The sequence below is a fragment of the Perissodus microlepis genome, chromosome 17, assembly GCF_051167445.1.
Source record: "Perissodus microlepis isolate ML-2025 ecotype Zambia chromosome 17, ASM5116744v1, whole genome shotgun sequence".
Taxonomy (NCBI): Eukaryota; Metazoa; Chordata; class Actinopteri; order Cichliformes; family Cichlidae; genus Perissodus; species Perissodus microlepis.
In genome coordinates this window covers 15,757,136-15,778,693 of record NC_140477.1, presented here as the reverse complement: position 1 = coordinate 15,778,693, position 21,558 = coordinate 15,757,136, and the positions used below count along the sequence as shown (strand labels likewise).

Sequence of the window (21,558 nt, the reverse complement as noted above, 5' to 3'; positions counted from 1 at the left end):
AGATTTTTGAAACTAATTAAAACGTACAGCTCTGCTACCACTTCCAACATAAATGAAGACAGGAAACTAAACAGCAGTGGCGTTTGCAGGGTTACTGAAGTTGGACTACCTGGTATATAATGTTGTGCTACGTGATTGCTAGCGACACAGCTATGTTAGCATAACATTAGCACAGTGAAGCTGGAGGATGAACGCCAACTTTTTTTCCACTCGATAAAAGTTAACGTGAGGGATTCTGGTGGTTAGGGACAAATGCAATCGCATAGCAGAATGCTATACACGGGCCAAACTTCAGTCAGGAGAACAACTGAGATTATTCATCCACAATACGAGGTTAGTTATTAATATACTGCAACAACATGGGAATAGAGCAGCTGCGAGAGAATTCAACATTAATGAATAAATGTTACAGAAGTGGAGGAAGCGCAGTTTTTTGCTTTCCCCATATTTCAAAAGTGCTTCATCTCTTTGCTATGACTGTCGCCCGGCATAATTTGTAGATGACAATGGTTGTAGCCGCTGTGATGCTTTCGACCAAAAATCATCATGACATCATCAACATGCGCTATCGCGATAGAGCGGTATAGTCAAAATCTCTATCGTTGGCCAAATTTATATAGTTTCTATCGTATATCGTTTATATCGTCCACCCCTAACTGTGTGTTTAAGTTGAGTATTGCCATATTTGAATAGTAGGCTAGTGCTCTGGAGTTGTAAGTTCATGCTAGCACTGGCGAGCACACTTGATTAGCGAGGCTCATCTGTGACTTGTTATTAACAGAGATGTTAACAGGGCTAACATTGAGTATATTTTAGGACAAACAATTGTTAAATCAGACTAAGGAGCACCCACCAATCACTCAGCACAGTATGTGTGTTTTAAAAAATAGGGGGGAAATAAGCTAGAGCAACCAGACTGTAAACACACTCTTCAACTCTGTCAAGTTGGGTATTTTAATATGGGCATCGGCTCATTCTGTAGCTTCAAGAAGTTCAAGAAGAGCTTGTTTCATGATCAGTCACTTGCTGTCATATAGCTTGAAATATGCTGTATTGGTGTCTATTTGCACAAAGCTCTTTGGCTGCCCAGGGAAAGGGACTGTTTGAGTTCAACCTATGCAGAAGCAACAGCGTAATTTTATGTAGACATAAGGGTGTCCCAATCTTATCATGATCAAACATTAGGAAGTGTTATTCAGAAACTGACACTGCTTTCTCTAGAAATGTATTTAAAAAGACAATTGATGGAATTCTTATCAAACTGGATATATCTCATTTTTGTTTGCTGAAAGGTTTTTCAAGATAAATTATTTTAAAATGTTAACGCTGTTCTCAAAAGTCAGCGCTGCATTCCCTCACAATGATGATAATAGAGGCTTGACTAATCTAAGAGTCTGAAGCTTGATTATTGCAATGTCTCAAAAGCTAAACCAAACTTCAATATCACATAAATGAATACAGGAGGGCATATATTAATAAAACTACTGAATCACTGAGTATAAAATACAGGCTATGTGAGCCTGGTAAATGAGGCCAAGAATGTGAGCACGTATAGATTCAAGTTTCTTGGTGGAGAGCTTTTTGTAAAACCCGGAAAGAATACTTCTTTTTTTCTTTTTGCTCACTTTGACCTCCCTTTTTCCCCCAAAGTTGATCCTGGATTTATGCTGCTGAGCTTCCTGTTACAGTCCTGTTGTAGTTTAATCCTCCATCATGTCCAGGACTGTGAGTCAGCAGAGCTCAGCACTGAGCTACAACAGCAGGAAGGAAGTTAACCGGAGGGAAAGCAGATGGTAGTAGGTGACACACTTCCTGTAAGATACCGGAGAAATGCAGCAGTGATCCATTTGCTGATCCATTCATTTTGGCCCTCTAATGAAACCGTTTGAATGCAAGGCACAAATTATAGCAAGTAGGAAGTTTAAAACAAGAAACAGCAGGTTATTCAAGACCGAATGATAAGTCCCTCTTTTAAGAGTATTAATTTTTTCCACCCATTATATTTGTGATATCATTCTTTTGGTCACTACCCAGAGCTCGTGGCCACAGGTGAGGGTAGGAATGTAGATCAACCGGTAAATCGACCGCTTTGTTTTCACTCTCTCTTCACCACAACAGACCAGATAGAGGTGCATCCGACAAATCTACAGCAACTCCAGAATTTCTGGGGAATGTTTCCAGCGCCTTGTTAAATCTATAACTCAAAAAATTAAGGAGGTAATAGAGATAAATGGTGGTTCAACCCAGTAATAGTAAGATATCCTAATAAACAACCCTCGGGGCTGAAAAATGAAGCTAATGTGGACATGCAAAAAACTGCAGCCTCTGGAATGGCCACTCGATGATGCTAATCATCAGCCATGAAAATAACAGATTTACAGCCTGGTACGGAAAAAATATTTGGACTCTGTAGTATATTTTACGATAACTGTATAGGTTGATGATATATAACAAATAAGCTTGTTATTAGGTAATGCTAACAGCTTGCTAACCAAATAAGCTGATTATTAGCTAATGCTACCAGCTTGCTCTAGTTTAGTATTTAATAGTAGTAGTTTAATATTTTTCCTTAACATTTCCACTGACTAGACTAGACAATTGTTTAGTCTGTGTGAAAATGAACCCATGCTGATATCCTCAAACTGTAACAAAAGTGTAATGAAGCTAGAATCAGTCTCATCTTCATCTGTGACTTACCAAAGCCAATTTTTTCTTGATTAATCTAGTTAAAACTACACTCATCTACAGGTTCTTCAGTGTTCCCTTGACAGAGCAGGATGTTTAGTTTCCTGTAAACTAAACAGCCGACATCTTTTTCTCCTCTTTTCTAGATTCATCCATCGCAATCCAATCCGCCTTGAATCCAATTTTTCTTAACTGATCGTGTTCATCTTTGTTTGTGTGGCAGACTTGAGCTGTCACGTCACCCGTACACCTCGATTAGTCATCATTTGTCATCTAGCAAAACCCAGCTGCTGTTTGTCCACAGAGTGAGCCGAGGGTTTTGCTCATCTCTCAGAACCTAAGATTATGCTTGGGAGTTTAAAATTAAAACTGGGAGGAGGTTTGTTTGAGTCACTGTAACGATGGAGTTGGGTAACGAGGGAGATTAGACCATCATAGTAACAAAAATGAGTGAGAGCATCTCACTTAACCATCGTTGTAGATGGTTCCCAACTTTGAAAAGCAGAGCAAGTCATGTCATGGTGGAGATGACATGACATGACCATTTAGGTCTGCTGAGATTTATTTCTCTTCACGTTTCTTACGCTTTATGGAGTTTTAACAAGACCTGACCATGACAATTAAAGAATAAAGCTAATGTTTTATTATTAATTTCAAGCAAAAATTTTACAGATCAGGACATAATAAAAACCTAATCTTTACCGCATTCTAAATTTATTTAAATACCTGCTAATTAGTACAAAGTTACACACAAACACTAGAAATTAATACACCAAAACTGGTGCACAGATGTCTTAACCAGTCTGTGAGTACAGTTAATGACAAAACAGGCTCCAAAACATTGCATTAAAATATTCCAAAAGATGCCGAAAACACAAACACAATTGAGAAGTCCAGTTCAGTGACTTGAAAAAGCATCTTTTTCAGAAACATAAATTTTTGACTTTAAGTCTTAATAAAATATAAAACAGTTGAGTTACATAGACATTTACCCTACATGGTTATCATAAAGAGGAAAATTTAAAAACAAAATAACAACATAATTTGTAGCAGTTACAGCTTGTAAAATCTCACCACTAGATGTCAGTAGCTGAAAACGGAATTCTGTTTTCTTATAATTCTAGATACAGTAGCCACTGTATGACAAACAACTGTACCTGGCGTTCATATGTAATAAGTCACTCCGCTCTCTGATACGGGTTGATGAGTCAATAGCATTTGTTTCTGTCCAACAGTAAACGAGTGGTTGAGAATATCCTGAACTAGCTAGCTGCTAAATATTAGCTGCTGCTAGCCTAAGTTCTTTAAACTTTTTTTAAAGAGAATAAAACGACAGTATGATGAATTTTAAAAAGTACTTTTATACACATTTTCATCGCTCAGAACCCTGACTTCAGTTCAGCCTTGAGGTGAGTAGGAAGATGATTACGTTTTATCCAGATGTTGTTTGTTGTTTCTTTCTGTCTTTCTTCTGTCACATTTTTGCTTACTTGGTAGAGGGGACCTTTTTTAGATGATAGATCAGCGGTCCCCAACCTTTTTTGCGCCACGGACCGGTTTATGCCCGAAAATATTTTCACGGACCGGCCTTTAAGGTGTCGCGGATAAATACAACAAAATAAAACTAGTACCGGTACCGAAAAAAAGATGATTTATTCATAACACACGTGAAAAGACCCAGGAAAACCGAGTTAACGATAAAAACGATAACAAAATAACCCTGAAAACCATACATTTCACACCTGAGCCTCAACTCGCGCGGCCCGGGGGTTGGAGACCGCTGTGATAGATGATAGCAGAATTCATCAAGCTGTTGAAAGATGTAAGTAGACACTAATCGGTGGGTTTTTCTATTAAATAACCTTAAAAACTTACTGACTCAACCTTGAGTCAATGACTTTATAGGAGACTTTTGGGGGAGCACGTCCCAAGTGGCCAGTGGAGGAACTGCAAGTTTTGGTACTCCAGCCTGGAAGATTGCCACTTTGCATGGTCCCATTATTGATCCTGATAATTGGCCCAAAACATCTCAGTAATTATTGGACAGGTTATTATTTAATTTTCTACATTTAGTCACCAGATGATGAACTCTAATTAGGCTAAAAATCTGAAGTACATTGGTTAAAGTATTTTTGAATTCAATTCAACCATCTTACAAATTACCCAGTTTTAGTGATAATAATCATGGTTCCTAAAGCATCCCACCAACACACACACACACACGAAGTCTAAAATTTCCTATAACTCCAGGTTAGACTCTTGCATGTATACACTGAGTCCTGGTGTTTTCTTCTAGTTTGAAACAAACATCAAAGACAGGGAGCATTAATTCAAACCATTTGTTTCTATAACTACATGGAGTCACACTCAAGGCCAGGAATCTTCTTTTCCAATCTGTCAAAATCCTCATGAAGACATTTTGCTCGAGACGCTCGAGGAAGCATGTCCATATCACAGTCAAGACGCAGACCACACTTCTTAACCACATGCTGAGGCAATGGAAAATAGAACAGCAAGACACTTTTGCATGACTTTAGGCAATTACAACATATACCACAGCTTAATCGCAAAGCTTTATCTAAGGATTGGAAATCATCACAGACCCAGACAGCTACTGACGAAACAGGGAAAAACAAAGGCTTGCTGCAAAGGTGTTTCCTCACACGGTCTTTACAAAAAATGTCAGTGTATGTAGTGGAAAGTCAGTCACTCAATGTGTATGCGTGTTTTCTGATTCTTTACTTTATTCAGAACCCAGTATCATCCTCTGGGTTTCCATTAAAAGCAGCGAAGCAGTGCAGGCTGAGGAGTGTGAATACTACTGCAGGGATTTTAAGCTCAGGAAGGAAACTGAGCACAATACGAGCTACATGTCACGAGTGTGTGAGCTGTGTATGTTTACATCTTTGAAGCAAAATATAAAGAAAGACTGATCAGAACTGGAACTGAGTGGCTCAGACTGCCTTGAAATAATTAAATGGTACATAGTTCACATGATAGTCTGCAAACTTGAGCACCATCTACTGGTAGTAACAGAACCTCAAGAGGTTCAATCTAGCCTGGAAAAGACAGGAGGAATAAGGGGTTAAAAAAAAAAAAAGCTATTAAATAATGTGTGCATACTAAATGGCAGGATTTAAAGACGGCAATGATTTTGCCTCTCAGATTAAAGTATGAGCGCATGAATCAAATTCAATGTTGTTTTTATTTATTTATTTTTTTTACTTTAAATAATCCATGAGTTCTGTAGATAAAGATGTGTCCTGCCACACAAACATCAGCAAATAACATGGACAATTTCTGTCTTGGGCAAATTTTGTTTACATTAGTAAAATTAGTATTTTTTTCTTTTGTGCTAAAACTGGCCTGCAAAAGGGTTCGATCTGGTTTACTGCATGGTGCTGCGAAGTATAGAAACTGCAAAAAGGGGCATAATTTTTGGAACATGCTATAATACATTTACTTTAATATGAGGAATGACCTCTGAGTGTGATGTCTGCAGTGACATGGTGCATGGGCCTACAGCTGTGCAATGGTCACTGTGCCTCTGATGAACATGTCAACCCAGCTGCGTTGATATGGAAACCTATCAAGACTAAATGCTGGCTAAGGAAGTATTTGTACAGACTACTGGTCCAGAAAGGCCTGCAGTACTCAGGCAGTGCATGAACAGCTACTGTCCTGGAGGTCGGAGCAGCTTATCTTGGTACCTCTGTCCAGTCCGATTTCCACCAGGAACAATCGGATCAAGCATGCCAATAGCCTGGCCTCAGCAGACTTCTGACGACAATGTTTTGTATGCACATTTGCGTATGTGTATTCTGAGACCACTGGCTTAAGAATGCAGTAAATTGAACCAAATATGAGGCGTACATTTCAATTCAGCACACAGTTTGCCAATCCCACCGTTGGCTAAAAACCAGGCAATTGAAACCATAAAGTACTCATTTTGTTAAGAGTGACAAAAACAGACAGAATTACAAATGAGCAAATTTATAAGCTACAACCTCTGTAGCTTATGAACAGAAACACTGTAAATAAAAGGGTGTCCCATCTGCTGAAACACCTTTAAAATGAAAAAAGAAAAGAAGAAAAGAAAAGAAACACGGGAAAATAAAGAGACGTGGGAACTTTACAATGTACAAGTTTATTTTTAATGAACTCTTCAGTGGTTGGTAGTCACAGCACAACTTGCATGTATTAAGCCACACACCTATTTTACAAGATGATGGGAGAAAAAAAAAAATCAAAAAACAAAAAACCCCAAAACAAAACAAAAAAAAAAAGTTGATGGTCAGTCCATCTGCAGTGACTTTGTCTTAAATTCTTTGACTAAAATATCCTTAAAAGGCCACTGAAATGCATAAAATGTTCTCAGATGAATGGAATATTTGATGGTGGCGATTTTGCTTCAACCTGACATCAAGACCCCTCACATGGCATTGACAGTGCATGTAGACATTGTAGAAAGGACTGGGTTAGCAATACCTAAGATACTTTTTTTTCCTTTTTTAAGTGACAACACCTTGGCTATAATACTAGAGCTTAAAAAAAATGGAAACAAAATTAACAGCACTCTTCCAAGATACTGAATACAAAGAAAGTGAAATGTAGTGAAGCGATTATTTTTCTCTTTTTTTTTTTTCAACTTTTACAATTGTGCGAACACTTATTTTAAAACCGGAAAACAAAAGCACTGAACACTGCCAGCCGTCCCGTGAACAAGAGAGGCTCTACTGTATTGTATCCAATGTCTTTAGTCTATAAAGGAAAAAAAAAATATAATAATAATAATAATAATAATAATTAAAACACACCTGTTTGTCCTCTGGAATTTTTAATAGTAACAGACGGGAACCATAAATGCATGCCATGTGCTGGTCTCAAACAAATACATACAGGTATATACAGCATCACTCAGTACCTGCTAAAACAAAGTGAGAAATACAGAGTATAAACTGACTACACTACAAACCTAAAACAAAAAAAAACAAAAAAAAAAACAAAAAAAAAAAAAAAGGGGGGGGGGAGAAGGTGAGCGATGGGAGTGGTGGAAGAGTGAAAAATCCTACTTGTGATGGACTCGTCATCATTAAAGCATTTAAAAAAAAAAAAGAAAAAGAAAAAAAAATGCATATTGCACATACAGTGAAAGCTTAAATTCCACCAGGTCCGCCTCATGTCGCTAAAGCGAGAATCCAAAATTTCCCTCTTGGAGGAAGACACGCAGAGGTACAAAAAAAAAAAAAAAAAAAAATTTTGGAGGGGGCGGGAGAACTGTGTGTGCATTAGTGATCTGTGGGTGGAAAGGGGAGAAGGGGGGTGGTAAATAAAGAAAAAAAAATGATGGGGCCACAAGGAGCTGATATTAGGCAGAAGTGGCACTTTGAGGGTTTCGAGGGGAAGTGGAGGGACTGCACAGCACACAACACGTACACAGGAAGAAATGTTACATCAAATAAGAGATTGTGGCACAAATAAAATCAGGTGGTGGATAATATCTGTTCTTCAGAGATAGCCCAGAGTGGGAGTGGGAGGAGGAGCGAGACAGAAGAGACCGATGCAAGTGTGTTTCTTTTTCTCTTTATGTACAACTAAGGCTTACTGGTTAAATAGTTTTCAGGCTTCCCCGCCCACAATGCTTTTACATGCTGATCTCTCACACACAAAACACACACGCACACACACCCTTCTTCCTTTTGCTCTGTAAACTCAGTGGTTCTATCAGGACAGCAGCCACACAATCTAGTGGGTTGAATTCGTGGAGGTGCATGGGGAGGGGAGGGATGGATGAACATGATGGGTGGATGCTGCAGTGGTGAAGGAGCAAAAGGGCGATTAAGAGTCGGGAGAAAAACAATGGGAGAGGAAAAAAAAAGAAGAAAGAAAACGGGAGTCTTGTCTCTGATGTCTGTTGCAATTAATATCTAAATGTGCAATTCCATTAGTCACTGCCATGGGGGACTAGGGGGGTGCAGAAGATGGGGCGGGTGGGGTCTGTTCTACTTGGAAAGCTTGCTAATGACTCGAATGAGCGCTCCGTTCTCGTCCTTTAGTCTCTGGTTGTCTGCTTTCAAGTCTGGGAGCATCTGAAAGGGAATAAAGGGAAACAGGAGAGAGAGCGAGAGAGAGAGACAAGGCTTAGACAAGTCTCGCCACGTAAACAGGTTAAAAACCAGCCACGCCGCTTTTTTTTTTTTTTTTTTTTTTTTAAACAAACTGTTAATTGCAGTCTGTGTAAAGCAATCTCAGGAGTCACACACAGCATCTCACTTTTGGCCGTCTGACTTTGATTAAAGAGGAGAAAACAAAACCCAACATCTTTGTTCCAAGTCAAAAGTAAAGGCGGGCACACAACAGGCCAAAGATTCTGGGAAAGCCATGCAGAATCTACGCGGCTGCTGCAGGCAGCCTCAAAAATACACACAGCAGAGGGGGGAAAAAGTCACATCTGATCAAGTGCAAATCTGTTAAAATGTTTAACGTTAATGTTCCTGACTTAAGGCCATTATACACATGCTCATCGTCTGCAGAAAATTATTTCCTAACTCAGAATCATGCAGACTTGTTGCCAAATGCAGTGATCTGATTGGCCAGATCTGTTTAAAAATTGCAGTTTGTGCGAACGGCTGCATTAAGAACACGTGAGTCGAAAAACACTCTTTAAACGCACGGATTCCAGCTGATCTCGCCTTCAAAGCGGTCTACTTGTGCACCTCTGCCTCATCTCCAGCACGGCAGCCGGTTTAAGACCGCTTCATGAAGATCCTGTTCTGACAACTTACGCCTCAGATTTTATTGAGATTTTTAAGTTGTGCAGACAGAAAACACTGATTTTTGTCTCAAACTTTCACAGCGAGGATCATCACTGGCAGTTAAAGCTGCTGGGGCTTCTTGCATCGACTGAAGATGCTACTTCTTTGTGACACTGTCTAACTTTTAATATGGGTTCTTACTGTAGCATGCTGGCAAACAGCCTGAACTGTGGAACGTGTGATCGCGTGCTAATCTTCCAACACCGCTCACTCAGCTTGGGGGCCTGGCTCTTTTTTTAACTCGTCTTCAAAATGCAATGCAGCTTCCACATTGCCACGAACACACATGCAAGTGGTCAGAATGGGATTTTTAGAGAGCGATCTAAAAAGCAGCTGCTCCACAAGCGGTGCAGGGCTGCACAACGAGATGACCCTGAAGGGGAGATGTGCCAAATTTAAATCAGGTAAAGTTTTAAATTTGCAACGGGCAGAGATTAATTTAAGTAAAGCCAGATTACGCATCAGTTTCCTCTTCTTTATGACATCTACTGAACTTCAGAACACATTCTTTTAAACATGTGCATATTAATGCATTACAGGCAGCAACACGGAGCTGAATGAGCTGTAGTAAGTAAGCCAGACTTTCTCTTGCCCCATAATTTATAAATCCTGGAACTGGCTGTCAGTTGTAAAGTTTAAATATCTCCCATAAAAGCACAATAAAGACTTGAAAAGTTCCTATTTGGACAGCAGCATGCTTTCAATATGATTAGCTGATTAAATAAATGACTTCTTATATTCGTACAAGGGTGTAAGACATGTTCTACAGTGTTTAGAGGAGACTGCCCCAGAGACCCAAGTCCTGCTTGATTTCATATAAGGACTGACTGCTTGTTTAACTTATGACACTGAACACACTATATTGTGTACAAGTCCAAGATAAAACCATACGTGCATGCATTCGTCTTAAATATTTGTTGATGTCATTTGGTAAACTCAACAGAAAAGGAGGGGAGGATAAGGTGGGTTTGGTCTCTGAAGGTTTGGGTCCAAAGAGTTGATGCCATAGGAAGCCACTTCATGCAAAGAAGCCAAAACAAGCCAAACAGAACTACTGAGCTCCCCCTTAAGTAATTATCACAAGTAGAAACTTCAAAGAGGACACTTTCCTTCACAGTACAGTCAGACCTGTCAACCCGCAAACACTTACCTGAGCTTTGCTTTATTCCGTTATCATTCACATGTTATTTGAAATATTTAGGATAATGTTTTAATGCGTTTTGGAGGTGTGGAAACCACCTGATAGGCGTGTACTGCAAAAGGAGAGTGTCCTGCTGTGAAAACCAAAGAAAGACACCCTCCCCAATCTGAAAACAAAAAGCTCTGGGGAGGCAGAGGGGGGCAGAAAGGGTTGTTTTTCAAAACCAGTAATTGCTGGACGGCTGGACACCTGCCTGTCTATGGGTGCGGGGCAGAGCACGAATGGAGCATGAGAAGAATGGGGTTGCAAGGGGGGAGGGGACAAGGAGGAGAAGAAGAAGCAGAAGAGGAAAAAGAGAGAAGAAGAAGAAGCAGGAGATGGTGGTGGACAGACGGACGTGGCTTAGAGGTCGACGGTGGGCAGCTGGCTGCAGGCCGACTGCGAGAGCTTTGCCACCACGCGGGCCAGGGCCCGGTTCTCAGCCTGCAGCCGCTCCTTAACCTGGCGTAGGGCCTGAACCTGCTTTACCTGGGGGAGGTTCTGCAGGAGGGAAAAAAGAAAAGAAAAAACCAAACACAACACAGAAAGAACAAAGAAAGAGGAGGAGGGACAGGGCGAGAGTGGCAGGAGAGGAAACATGTTTGAGGAGACAAAAATCAAGAGAGAAAGGATTAATGAAAGACAGGACAATATAAATTAATAGAGAAGAGGGGCCGAGAAAAGGACAAAGGGGGAAAACAGAAAAGGAAGATTGTTAGAAAATGGGGACAGATTTTGGAAATTGAAGGAATGATTAAGAGGTTCAGCTTGATGCTTGTCGACAGAATGGAAAAGTGACACTGATAAGATCGGCCAGCTGGCTAAGCCCTAAAAATAAACACTTTGTTATCACAGTGATGGGAGAACACATGCTTGCTACGGTTTAATAGATTTCTTCCCCCTCTTTTCTTAGCTAAAAAACATTTTCCCAAAAAGAAATACTTAATTAATCATCCTTAAATGTTAACAGTGGACAAATATTACAGCAGCTGACCTCAGATGTGCCCTGAAGAGCAGAAGGTGAGATTAGCAGATGTACAAATGGAGACAGAGGTGGTTAACTGTGCCGGTCCAAATATAACAATCTAAACACAACTGTGCCTAAGATTAATATATATTTTTAATTATTCATTTAATATGCCACGAGTGAGGTGTTTTAGTATGAGCGAGACTAAGAAGCTACACAAAGAGGGATGCACTGCGACTAATGTTTAAAGTAACAGCTAACAGTCTAGTTTGACTTTGGTATTTTCCCTGTTTTATTTCCAGGGATACAAAAAAAAAAAAAAAAAAAAACTTACGCAAAAAGAAAAAATAGAAAATAAAAGTATCCTATTTCAAAGTCTGTCAGCTGTTCACACATTTTTGTATCCAGTACATCCCTATATATGATAAACAAAGCTGGTGACTCCAAGTTATTTATTTATTTATTTTAAATTACCTGCCATATATTCAAGAAAAAATTGTCAATTTTGATTCATGACTTCTATTAGCTTACAGTGGTTTTCAAAGGCTTCACCAAAGAGTCCTCTGACACATTTGGTAATGTTTAGCTACTTGTCAAGTGATACTAAGTCTAAACTAGTTAAAAGAGTAAGATTACCTCCCCTGTGTGAGGGGTACCTGGTCCCAAATACTCTGAGCGGCAAGTGTAGCAGTGTTACTGTCTGTCAAAATTATCTGATTAGGTATATAATATGCCATTTACAATTTTTAAATTCAGTATGTGTGTGCTGGGTACCTTAAGTTCCTCCTCCATCTCAGAAATCTTCCTTTCTAGAGCTCTTCTTTCCTGTTGGGTGGAGGAAAGCAGATTAAATCTGAACCACGACACAAAATAAACACTCCAGTGCAGGCATGGAAGGAGAGGTGTAGGAGATGGTCGGGATGTAGTGGTGACAGGGCACGCTTGAACACAAGCTTATCTAGTGAGGCATCTGCAAGCGGCAGCCAGTTCAAACTTATACATTCAATTCATTTAAAGCCGTCTAAAGACTGGAATGAGTCGAGAAACGGGGATGAAGATGTTTAGAGGTTGTGTTTGATGGTTATAGCTAATGAAAGGATTCATGGGAAAGGATGTCAAATGTCTTTAAACCCAAAAGACAATCCTATAATGTAAAAGGCGGCAAGGAAAGAATGACTTGTATGACGACAAAATGTTGCTTAGATTAAAGCATGGGCTTAAAAATAATGAATGATGTTTACGAATCTGTGGGTTATGATGATGTGGCTACAGGAGCTGCAGCTGAAGATGCCAAAGCCATTACAGAAAGGGTGAAAACACACATGCACACTTTTATATATAACAGCAATTTAACAGCCTGCAATTATTCAACTTTCTACAGAAATTGAGGTCATTTCACACACTTTCACACACTGGAAAAACAAAAATAAGCAGTCTTGAGAAGTGGTGACCACACGCTGCCTCTGAGGTTCAATAAACAGGTGAATAAAGAAGGTGGCAGTGTTCTGGGTGGCGTGGAAGGAGGGCGGGCTTCCCTTTGACCCTCAGCTACGTGAGAGACGACAGCCAGCAGCAAAGAGGAGACTAACACAAAAACTCAGGGTAAGATCATACCACCACCCAGATGATATTGGGGCCTGCTTGTTACCTTCAGACATAAACCCATTGGGGCAGTGTTACTGGGATGTTTAACCAAAGTAACTGAAATAAACTATATTTAGTCTGAGACACACACAAGTTATACATGTTTTTAGTAAATGTGTTAATTTAAAATAAAAAAAAAGGGACATTTGCAACAGAAGTGTGTTATTACACTAGCTCATTACCCTTTTCTCCATCTCAAGCTGTGATCGGTCAGCGTAGCGTTCCTGCCTCTGCAATTGGAAACAAAACTGTGTCAGAAACCTTTACAATCCCATCAGGATGTTTAGCAATCCCATGAAGTGCTTCTCCATACCTGTGTGGCCTTCTCTAGTTGTAACTTCAAGTCTGCCAGCTCCAGGTCTGTGTCACGTAACTGAGCCTTCAACTTCTCGTTCTCAGCTAATGTTTGCTCGTAGAGCTGAAGAGAGGACCAATCAGATCCAACAGTCAGAAAGTGCAGCAGTCAAACTATTTATAATCAAAGATTTGTTGAGACTGGCCTACCCGCTGAGAAATGGGGCACATACATAAGCTTTGGTTTGCATTTTTAGCTTGTTTTTCTGTTTAGTTTTAAGCTTTTAAAAAAAGTTTTGGTTTACAAAACCAAACCTCAGAGACGCGCAGACATCCCAGCCTCAAATATGCACAAAGACCCTGCTAAAGCTCACTGTGTTAAAAATATTCCTTTGTGTTTCCAAAGCAAAAACCTGTGTTACATTTATTTTTATTCTTGTTTAGTCACTTAACTAAAATGCATTTTTACATAATTCATTTTACTTTTAATTAGAATAAATTTGGGCTTGAGGCAAGGTTTTATTACTCTACCATCTGCCTGTTTAGGCAATTACAAATTAAAAAGGAAGCCTATGTTTTGTTAATTGGTGCATGTGCAGTACCATTGATACGTTACAATACTTGCACAAGACAACAATGCTCGGTCCTACTTATGTTGGACCTAACATCGGCTTTTGACACTGTTGACCACCACATCCTCCTTGAAAGGCTTAAACACTGGGTTGGTGTATCTGGGACTGCCTTAGAGTGGTTCTCCTCATATCTACATCACAGATCTTTTTCTGTGGTGGTCTCCGATTTTAGGTCATCCTCTACCTCCCTCACTTGTGGTGTCCCTCAGGGTTCGGTTTTGGGGCCTTTATTGTTCTTAATACATCTTCTTCCCAGCATATAATGGGCTCTTTTGAGGACATTCCTTATCACTGTTATGCTGATGATATTCAGTTGTACATCTCTTTTAAACCCCAGGATTTATCTAAGCTTTAGCTTCTGAATGACTGCTTAGATTCCATCAAATGTTGGAACATTGGGAAAACTGAAGTCCTCAAATGCACTCTGGACAGATTTTTATCCCAGATAGTGAAAGCCTTGGTCTTCTCTCAGTGCATGTTAAATCCTCTATCAGAAATTTAGGTATCACTTTTGACTCAACTCTTACATTGGATGGGCATGTGAAATCTCTGGTTCTGTCTTGTTTTTATTATTTAAGAAATGTGGCTAAGTTAAGCCCTATTTTATCTCGCTGTGAACTGGAGATTGCTATACATGCATTTATTTCCTCATGTTTGGACTATTGTAACTCGTTGTTTATGTGTCTAAGCAAAGGTTCTCTGGATTGTCTGCAGGTTGTGCAAAATGCTGCAGCTAAGCTGTTGACAAATTCCTCCAAGTATTCAGTGCACTGGCTTCCTGTTGAATTTAGAGTACATTTTAAGATCCTGGTCTTGACATTCAAAGCCTTGCATGGACCGGCACCATCCTACATCTCCGATCTGCTACAGCCCTATGCCCCTAGCAGGTCCCTGAGGTCATCTGATCAGGGCTTACTTGCTATAAAACAGACTAAGATGAGAACTAAGGGTGAAAGAGCTTTTGCCACTGTGGCCCCGAGACTCTGTAACGCTCTCCCTCATAAATTAAGAACCCTGGACTCTGTAGTTGTTTTTTAAAAAAAACAACTCAAAACTCACCTTTTTAAAACTGTTTTTGGTTTTTTATATTGTCTGTTTTACCTTTTTATTATTTGTCATCTTATGTGCAGCACTTTGTGACTCTGTCTAGAAAGGTGCTATAGATATTTTTTATTATTTATTTAACAGTACTGTGCTAAAGTCTTAAGATTATTATTATTACTATTAGGCCTCACTCCTTGGAAGCAAAATGTAAAGAAATGAAGGATGGCTCAAGACTTTTGTACAACACTTTATGTTTACGAGTTTGAGTTCTTTTGAAAATAAATACCTTCTTGTAGTCAGTGGCGTCATCTTTATCCAGTCGGCTAGAATACGGCCTTCGACTTTCACCGTAGCTACGGGTAAAAAGAGTGTCATTACGATCTAAGGATGAAGTGCTCTCATTCCTGCAACAGTAATGACAGGCATTTGTTTAAAACAGAAACACACACACACAAAAAAGGAATAAACATAACATGATGGAGGGGAAAACCTACCTGAACAATCGGTCACTCTGTAAGAAAGAAAAACAAAACAAAAAGTTAGAAAGCAGTTTATTCTGCCATAAGATGTTTTCAGTCTCTACACTTGGAAAAATGCTAAAATACTAGATGATTCAACTCTGATAGAGGGTTTCAAAATAAAAGAAAAGAAAAAGGAAAAACACTAAACAGTAGGATGGAACCAGTTATTTAGACTACAGCACCCGACCTTCACTCCCAGCTGCTCTGCATGCACATACAGACACAGTAACAACTAACAGCTGACAGGCCAGCTACAGCCTTGAGGTGCCTGCACTGTGCCTCTAGGTCTGCTGTGCTTGTGCAGTGCCACAGCCATGAGAATGGAGCCAGACATCAGATAGGAAGGTCAGGTTAAGGGGTCGGTCTTCCAGCTATTTTAAAAATTGCAGTCTCCTTCTGGAGGCAGAGAGAGTGTGGTGACACAACAATGCTACACTCTGGGTTTTCCTGAGAGTGCCTCTGGTGGGGGGGTGAGATAAAAGCTGCAGAGCTAGCTCAATATTATTCAAGGCGCAACTGGAGTAAGACTTTGAAGACAGACTCTGGAATCAAATTGGCTGTTTTTTGTTCTTAAATGATGTCTTTAGCGTCTTAGCTGCTAATTAGGAATCAACCAAGCATTTTGTTTCAGTACCAACATTTATCAGGATGACCTTAGATGAGCTTAAACTTAAAAAATATTTGCAAACTCAACTCAAAAATACATTTTTATGCCTGTAATTAAGAGAGACGAGCTGGAATGAAAGAGGTTTTCCTGTACATTTCTGGATAAGGGCTCCTTTCCGATTTGGTCCACCCTTTTTACTGTCCTACAGGAAGTGATGGTAAATAGCTGTTGTCTCTCTCTCTCATCCCCAGGATCTCTGTACTCAAAGGAAAACTGTGTGTTCTCCATTATGCTTCAAAAGACACTCCCATCCAAACAGGAAGTGCACCCAGCCAACAATATTTTCACAAAGCTGCCCTCTGTGGCTTCTAAAGACAGTATGAATGCACTGGATTCCACTGCTTTTTTATGCTTATGTCACCAGGAGCCTTTAGGAAAATTCTTACATGTTATTTCTTGTTCGTTTTAAGCTGAAATTCTGACTTCATTTGTGGAGAAAAAAAAAAAAGTGCTCAAATTTCAACTTAGGAAACCTCAGCATGTCATTTAAGTGTGTGTTCTGCCTATAAAAGACCTGCATTTCCTTCCTTTTGTGCTTTTACATGTTTTGAAAGCCCACTGATCTGTTGCAGAGTGAGCCTTTGGTTTGCAAGGTCACCCTCATACACCAGACAATCACCGGAAGGTGGAAAGGGGGAAGGACAATAAGAAATTCAAAGGCAGGAGTCCAAAAAAAGAAAAAGAAAGGATAAGCGGTAGGGGAGGAAATCATAGCTGTACAGCACAGAGTAATGAATATCAAAGACTAGTCCACTTCCTTGGCCTTAACTACATGAGATGAGGCGAGGAAGGACCAGAATAGTAAATAAATGCAAAAGAGCAAAAGATGAAATAGACGTCACGGGATACAAGGAGAAGAGGGATGGAGGCTGGAGGGCTTCTCCTTTAGTCAGTTTAATCTACTTTCTCTCCTATGACCCGAGTTACCTGTGGCTCTCCCTTGGCGTTGCCCTCCTCCGAGTCAGACTGTTGATCGGGGTCATTTTCATCACCCTGGAATTTAAAAAGATATGAGGGTTAGGTGCTGCTTTGGGCCATCCGAATGATCAAAGAAACACCCGAAGCTGTGCACGAGTTATGAGCTGTGCACTTCACAAAGAGTGCGATGACCACTTCAAGAACTGAGCTCTAAAGAGAAAGCTTTGCACTGTGTGCAAATCTCTTACATCCTGACTCCAGAAGGAGACCCCAGTGGAACGTCTCTTTTCGCGGGGCCGCCTGCGATCCCGTATGGAGCGGGGCTGAGACTTGTCCTCTCCCTCCTTTTCCTCCTCCTTCTTGTCTGCTTCTGCTTTCATTGAGAAGAAAGTCAACAATTATCAGACAGCTTATGATTGTGTCACATAAAGAAACCTAGAGAATTACATCCATGGAGGATTTCATCTCTTCTCTTGCAAACATATTAAAAAAATAAATAAATAAAAATAAAATACTCTCAGCACATATGCACAGACAGCCACTCACACCTATGTTCGAATTCAGAATCCTTAGTTGCCCTAACCGGATGCATGTTTTTGAACTGTGTGCATCTGTGTGTGAAAACATGCCCTAGCCTGCATACAAAACAAGGACTTTAATGCTGTGAGGTGAAACTGTTACCCTGCCACCCTGCAAGTTTGCAGTCTTCTCTTATTTTGAAAGCTCAGTCCTTAATCAGCTAGCTCTGGCCTTTCTGTTGAGAAGGCATCCTGCTATTTTGGGGAAAGGCTTGGTCACAAGTCTGTCACAGTTTCCTTCAGATGCTTTCAATTTTCCAAGGACACTTCATGCATTGGTTTGTTTAATTGAAGAGGTATTTAATTTAAAAGACAACCCAAACCCCTCCTGTGTCAACGGTCCTAAATCAACATTTGGCATATGGCCCATGTGAAAACAGTGGAGACAGTTACAGCAGCAGGCACGTACGGGCTGTGCCTATATGGCTTTATGTGAGAGCACACCTCACCAAAGATGGCACAGTTTTAAACAAGAGGGATTAGCAATCCCCTTGAGGCAACATTAATAAACATCCATTTTCCCGGTTTACTACAGAGCGATTCAAATCTGACAGAGTGCAATGACTGTTTAAGATCTGAAGACATCTGTAGTGCTGCCACACACATACAGCCATGCTTTTATGTGCATTCAGTTTAAATTTGAAGACTTTTCCTCATCAAACACAACCACAACTTAAAAAACTTCTCAATACCTGTATCGGGTATGAAAAACACTCACCCTTTTCTGTATCTCTGGAGGAACGGCTATAGGAGGAGGTTATCCCCGTCAGACTGTTAGGCCTGTTGAGGGAGCTAGAACTGGAGGACGTGGTGCTAGAGTAGGAAGGGGTGGAGGCAGTGCTGACTGAGGAAATGGTGGAGGTGGAAGAAGATGAAGGCCTTGACCGCTGGGAGAGAGGAGGGTAAGATGAAGAGGTCAGGCTAGCTGTAATATTTAAATTCTTATTATAAAATATTGTGTCGTTTCAGTAATACATTATAACAATATAAACATTTAAAATATGTACCTCATCGTAGGTGCGGTACTTGTATCGGTAATCATCGTCCTTCGTCTCAGTCTCCTTCTTCTCCTCTTGCTTTTCCTTGTCCTGCTTCTCTTTCTCCTCCCTCTCCTCCTCCCGAGTCTTTGTGGTACGACTCCTGCCGATTGTTTTCTCAGCCTCTTGTAAATCAGTCAGAGTCACACCCTGGAAGAAGGAAAGTCTTTTTTTAATTTCTTTCTTGGATGATTTTTAAAAATTAGTCTTATATTTGCAGATTCTATACATGCTGCAGAATTGGTAATTAATTAGTTCAAAAACTGCTCGACTGATCCAAGCAAATTTTTCTTTTTAAACCAGGGACAAAGCTCAAATTCTGTAAAATGAGCTCATGGTACAAGAGCTGCCTGTGTACACAAACAAAAAATAAAAGTGTGGGCTGTCTCAACAAGAATAACAGGTCTTATTTGAACAGTCTGTGGCCATAGAAATACAATACAAACCAGGAACATGCAGAGGTCATCATTTGTTATCAGTTTGTTTTGATGTGGGAATCCACCTTTATTTGGCTTATTAGCAGTTTGAGCAGTAGTGACTATTCTGATCATGTTAAAGCAGGTTTCCTACAACTGAAGACTCAGAACAACATTTAAGAACAAAAACTGATGGGGATAAAAAAAAAAAAAAAAAAGTCAGATTAGAGACATAAGTTATGTTTTTGTGGTTTGGTTGTAGGTTAAATTAAACATGTTCCTATGAATACCAAATTCCCATTCTATTTACCCTTCCTACAGATAACATTATAAAAGAATGGTTTAAAGGCAGCATGTTATACTCATTTACTGGGTCTTAGTGCAGTTATATCACTGCATTTTAGCTCCCTTCCCCCTGCTGGTAAACCAACTTTCTTCTGGTTGGCTAGCCCTTGTAAGCACAAGGCTAGAACAGCAGGTGGGTTGAGTTCACAAACAGAGCTTTTTGAGATGGCCATATTAGGATATCTGCTCTTACTGACATCATACAGAGCCAAGGAGTAGTAAAAGAGTTGAGCCTGACATTTTGGCTCACAGGGTTAAGGGTCATTAAAAGGAACATACACCTTTGCAAACATAAGAGATGAGGACTGAGCATATTTAAGGTGATGTGGTTTAACTAACCTGGGTGGACCTCCTTGACTGTCGAGCCTGTCTGGAGCGAGCTTTCCTCTGAGACTCCGACTCCTCATCTCGCTTTGGAGTCAAGTATGACCTGAAAGAGACACAAGAAAAATACACAAACACAGACACACAGAGGTTAAATATTTAGAGGAAGTAAAAAAAAAAAAAAAAAAAAAGCCCCTCCTGAATGGGGAAGTTAATCTACTTAAATATGCTTCGTACTTGCCCTCATGATATTGAGCTTTACCATTCGTTAAAGAAACAGGGGTCACTAAACAGGCTCTCTAATCAGCAGAAATTGCATCCAAATGTACAATGATACTGATAAAGTATTAACACACCTGCTCACACAAATACATGGGGCATTTACAGGTGTAAACAAGACTTCAGCAGTGTTTTATTTCCACCTTAAAACAAGCTTGTAATGGAAATGCGGTTAAACTACATGTAAAGAGCCAGGCGTTGCTTTCATCTGACGTGTTTTCAGCTCTTATTTAGACTACACTGGACTAAATCATCATGCATGTGACACAGGTTAACCTGTTAATGTGATCCTGCTAACCTTCAAAGACGCAGTCACATCACAAAATCTAAATATAAAGATGGAGGTAAGACTGTGTCACTGTGCGCTGGGAAGTCCTAGAGTGAAGTGTCAAAGACAATTTAATACTTTGTATCAACTTAAAGTAGCAGGTTCTCTTTTTACTATGGGCTTGTTCAGTGTCAAGAATGGAACCCATTAATCCTCCTTACACATTTGTTTACCCCAACAATATTGCTGTGCTTGTGTTTTTACCTAATGGTACATTTCTTTTCTCTGGTAGTTTATTAAAAATGTTAATATTAACTGAGGAAGCAGTCAGCTGCAGTGTAGCTTGGCTGGAGTAAAGGACATCCATGCTTCACTTTCACAGGGGAAATTAAAAACAGCTATTGTAAAAATCACTGCTGTCTGCTAGATATATATTTGTAATATAGCAACAAAGAACAGATATGAGAAAGAGAGGAAAAAAAAAATCTTGGTCATTTTCCCTCCAAGCCAGGATTTTTAAAATAATGTCTTCCTCGTGTGTTATAGTTGTAAAATGAGATATAAACCTCTAAGTTTAAACGTTCCAGTACGCGAGCTTCATGCCCAAAAGGCAACACAATTTGGGAAATAAAACAGTAATCGCTCGTCTCAGGCTGAAACGCGCTTCTGTTGGCCACACAAAAGTATGAACTCATTCAGCCCAGAATGGGGTCTTGGCCTTGAGGAAAATGTGCTTCTTCTGCCCACGTTCCTTATAAGGAGAAGTCGCTGGAGCAGTTCAGGCTCTGAAGCAGCCCGGCCCCACTCCCACCGTGACAGGTGGCTTATTTCAGCGTTGCTACAGGAGGACATGCACTGGACCCCACTCAAACATACACGTGCAAACACAAGCTCTCTGCTCTCTCACTCCCTTCCCAGAATGTCTGCACAGAGTCTAAGAGTGA

The 21,558-nt window shown here is 40.1% G+C and overlaps 1 protein-coding gene across 13 annotated transcripts in view; it reads right to left on the bottom strand.

Moving 5' to 3' along the window:
* Window positions 1–6,813: 6,813 nt before the first annotated feature.
* Window positions 6,814–21,558, bottom strand: part of ppp1r12a (protein phosphatase 1, regulatory subunit 12A) — a 62,670-nt gene continuing 47,925 nt past the window's right edge. For 5 of the 13 annotated variants that reach the window (XM_084911158.1, XM_084911148.1, XM_084911157.1 and 2 more), the window contains 11 exons: window positions 20,083–20,173; window positions 18,953–19,132; window positions 18,664–18,832; window positions 17,616–17,740; window positions 17,377–17,442; window positions 15,756–15,772; window positions 15,548–15,665; window positions 13,605–13,709; window positions 13,474–13,521; window positions 12,422–12,472; window positions 8,681–11,181 (listed from right to left, as the gene is read on the bottom strand). In XM_084911158.1, the coding sequence (XP_084767284.1) occupies window positions 11,044–11,181; window positions 12,422–12,472; window positions 13,474–13,521; window positions 13,605–13,709; window positions 15,548–15,665; window positions 15,756–15,772; window positions 17,377–17,442; window positions 17,616–17,740; window positions 18,664–18,832; window positions 18,953–19,132; window positions 20,083–20,173 (1,108 nt within the window). In that variant the 3' untranslated portion in view covers window positions 8,681–11,043. Of the gene's footprint in view, window positions 11,182–12,421; window positions 12,473–13,473; window positions 13,522–13,604; window positions 13,710–15,547; window positions 15,666–15,755; window positions 15,773–17,376; window positions 17,443–17,615; window positions 17,741–18,663; window positions 18,833–18,952; window positions 19,133–20,082; window positions 20,174–21,558 lie in introns of all 13 variants that reach the window. The other 8 variants (XM_084911159.1, XM_084911151.1, XM_084911149.1 and 5 more) reach the window with 5 other exon arrangements.